The 3,597-nt window shown below is 39.9% G+C and overlaps 1 protein-coding gene across 1 annotated transcript; it reads right to left on the bottom strand.

Moving 5' to 3' along the window:
• Nucleotides 1–2,885: 2,885 nt before the first annotated feature.
• Nucleotides 2,886–3,593, bottom strand: LOC114635375 (vomeronasal type-1 receptor 4-like; the record flags this gene model as incomplete). The annotated part of the gene is made up of 1 exon (XM_028783996.1): nt 2,886–3,593. A coding segment is annotated over one exon (708 nt), but the record flags the coding sequence as incomplete, so codon positions are not given.
• Between the last annotated feature and the right edge of the window lie 4 nt (nt 3,594–3,597).

Raw genomic sequence — 3,597 nt, 5'->3', positions numbered from 1 at the left:
TTGCACATCCACCTGCAACACAGGTATAGATATTAGTCATAAAATAATGATACTTCTGCCATACTCGATAGACCCAAAGAAGCTAAAAAGAATGAGGGCCATAACTAGGATTTTTGAATATCACTTAGAAGTGGGAATGAAATAGTCATAAGAGGCAAATGGAGGGAGCAGACAGGGTGAAAGAGGGGATTGTGGGTCAGGATCAGGTTTGGGGACAGATGGGAGAGATGTCTAGATACCATGAAAATGAATGAAAACCTGCAGTTATCAGAGATGAGGAGGTAGGCTGCATCACCAGGACAAGACAGATACCCACAAACAGTAGATAGAGCTCAGGGAGTCTTATGGAAGAACAGAAAGGATTGCTGACTCCAAAAAGGAAAATAACTCAACAGAAAGACCAAAAGTATCAATTAGACTGTACTCTTGGAGATTTTAGAGTCTGAACTACTATAGAAAGAACACACAGATGCCATATCCAACTCTTCCTGTACATATGTAGCCATGTCAAGCTTCCTCTTCTTGTGGGTCTTGAACAACTGGTGTGGAGGATATCCCAAATCACAAATGCTATTGCCTGTACATTGAATATGTTATTCATACCTTCCTCCTCTTTCCACATTGTCCAAGTGGCCTTTCTTCATTCTTAACAAATTTTAGCAAAATGATAACTAGAGTATTAATTTTAAGAGTTGGGTGATTAAGAGACACCCTGCCCTCTTATGATCATCACTGGTATTGACTGTATATCTCATGTTACTGATAAGTTATCTACGAGATGAATCTATCCTGTGAGAGACAGTACTTTCTCCGCTGCAGCATCCTGTTTGTTATTCATGGTTTTTGCACTGGATTAGTCCAACAAACACTAAATAGATTTACAGTGTAGCTCTATTTCTTTGGCAAATTATCAGAGATGAAGAACAGATACCTGTTTCTAGGGGCCAGGGTTTTTGGACTTGCTGGTGTGATCAAACCTGGAATATGTGAGCATCAGGGAGATTATTTTATAGCAGTTTCTCTGTATGCAAAGTGACGATTATTATAGTGAAAATATTCATTTCTCTATAAACCCAGTTATGCTATGTGAATATATTTTTGTGTTAATCCAAGATGTGGGGTATGGGGCAGCTTCACATTATCCACAGCCACTAACGATCAGTGTCTCATGCTTTAGGAGTCATATTAATTTTTTCCAGAGGCAGACAGGTTTAGTTTGGAATTCTGGGGGCTCTTGAGAGGGGATAAATGTGAGATACTCAAGAGGACCTGTGGTGGCGACTGCTCTGCTTGCTGCTGCCAGTCCCTCTTGCTGCTGTTCCTGCTACCGCTTTTGCTGTTGCTGGATTGTGTTTGGCTGTTTTGTTTGACTGCTGGTTGCAAACACCCTGATGATAGAGATTGGATTTGCCAAGAGGAACCAAATGACCCAATTCAGCAGGAAGTCATCTCAAGATGTCTACACTCCTTTTCTTCTGTTTTTTTTTTCTTGACTACATGGTATTAGGAGGTTGGGAGGGATTGGGGTTTACTAAGTTTTGGAAGATGGATGGATAATAGAACACAATAAAGTACCCGCAAAGTATAATTAGAGGCAAGGGAACACACAGATTAACAGGGAGAGATCAGTGAAAGAGAGTACACTGAACTGGTTATACTTACAAACTATATTTTGTTTCTTTATTGTGTGTGGGCATGTTCAATCACAGATTTGAGGAAGCCGGAATAAAATATGTAGGAGTTTGTTCTCTCCACTATGTAGGCCCTGGGGCTTGAACTCTAGTAATCAGATCTAAGTGGTGAGTGCTTTACCTGCTGTGCTGTCTTGCTGCCTCTTATGGCCTGTGTTATGATCAAGACATGGTGCTATAGTTTTGTCAGTTTCAGTGTTGGTGGAAGTCTCTAAAAGAAACAACAGGCCTCAATATTTAATTTTGTAAGTCAGTGTGAATCTATTAATAAATATAGAACCTACAAACTGTTGTTTCCTATTCTATCATTTGTAGCTCTTTGACTGTAACTGTCATTAGTAATTTTTGCCATCAGAATGGAAGTGAATTGTCAAGTGGGTTGGACAAATTTCTTGGTTTGTGGCTGGAGAGAGAAGGCTCTGCCTGTTAGAGCCCTGGTCACTTTTGCAGTGGTTCAGAGCTTGTTTCTTACAAACTATATTTATAAGATTACATCTGTTTGTGACTCTACCTCTTAGGGTATAACACCCATTCTTCTTCAGGGCAAGGAATCCACATAAATACATGCACATCCAATACAGATAAATGAAAGAAATGCTAAAATATTTCTTTGTTCACAGGAGTAAGTTCATAGGAGTAAGTACCACAAGTCAGATTTTGAGTTTCGTCACACGGACAGCTATAACTACTCCAGATAGTTATCTTGTGTCTGTGCTCACAGATCTTTATCTTGTGTCTGTGTTCAGTTTCAGACAGCTGAAAAGGCTAGATGCTTGATTTTGATCTTCTGAGAAAATAACTTTGTGACTGAGGAAGCAACTGACAGACAGGATGACATCTTTGCCTAATCATTGTTCTGATACCTCTTGACTCCTGTCTGGTTTGCAGGTGTTACTGATGATTGGAAACACAATTTCACTATGGGCTAGAGGGAAGAGTTTGTCAAGATCTTTCAGAAGGATATGTACAGCTTGGATCTTGGTATCCTTCTTGTTCCTGAGAAATTAAACCTCTTCATGCTCCTGAGAAGGAGCTGTTTTAGCCTCTTTTCCTCTTTCCTCTTGATTTAATGTGCGGCAGTGAGTACCATGACTTCTTCAAACAAAAGCGTTTAACACACATTTATGGAATAAAAATTTTAATGGTATTAATGAAGCTGTATTCTGTGTTTAGCATTTTTAGTGACTATGGCTTTCAACAGCTGAGAAGCCCAGAACAAGGATCCTTAGGATCTCTGAAGATCAACAGTAAGGGAGAAACTGTGGGAAAACCTGCAATAAAAACTTCACTGACATGCCTCATAAAGAGACGAGAATCTATTAAAAAATTTTGAAAGATGACACAAATAAAATTTAGAAGATAAAAGCTAACAAACGTGACCACCAGCATTAGGATAGTATGGGTTGCTCTGGTCTCAGCTTGGCCTCTGGGGTTCTGATTGGTGGTGAGGATGTGCTGCATTCGCTGGCGATGTCTATGGAGGAGAAGTACCATGGAGACACTGGTCCAGACCATGATGCTCATGAATGTGGCATCATGGGCAAACCGCAAGAAGACAATGCCTACACTGAATCCAGAATTGGAACAGAAAAGCTTGCTTTTAGAGTCAGAGCTGTTATCTGTATTCCATGGCCCAGTTACCTTAACTGGAATGTAGATGTTATTTAAGACACTGAAGAACCAACAACTGTAACAAGAATAACTCGCCACATTTGGGGCACTTGATCTGAGTGTAACTTTAAGTCTATTAACAGGAACAACAGTGACAAACTGATGGATACTCAGAACACAGGTGGAACACAAGTTTGTGCTTCTTGCCACCAGGCGAGAGAAGAATTCCAATTTACATTTGAGGTCATTTGGAGAGAATCTTAGAGAAAAAGTCATCATGTTGTTTGGAAATGAA

Source organism: Grammomys surdaster, unplaced genomic scaffold (assembly GCF_004785775.1).
Source record: "Grammomys surdaster isolate TR1022 unplaced genomic scaffold, NIH_TR_1.0 101779, whole genome shotgun sequence".
Classification (NCBI taxonomy): domain Eukaryota; kingdom Metazoa; phylum Chordata; class Mammalia; order Rodentia; family Muridae; genus Grammomys; species Grammomys surdaster.
This window is presented reverse-complemented; position numbering and strand designations above follow the sequence as displayed.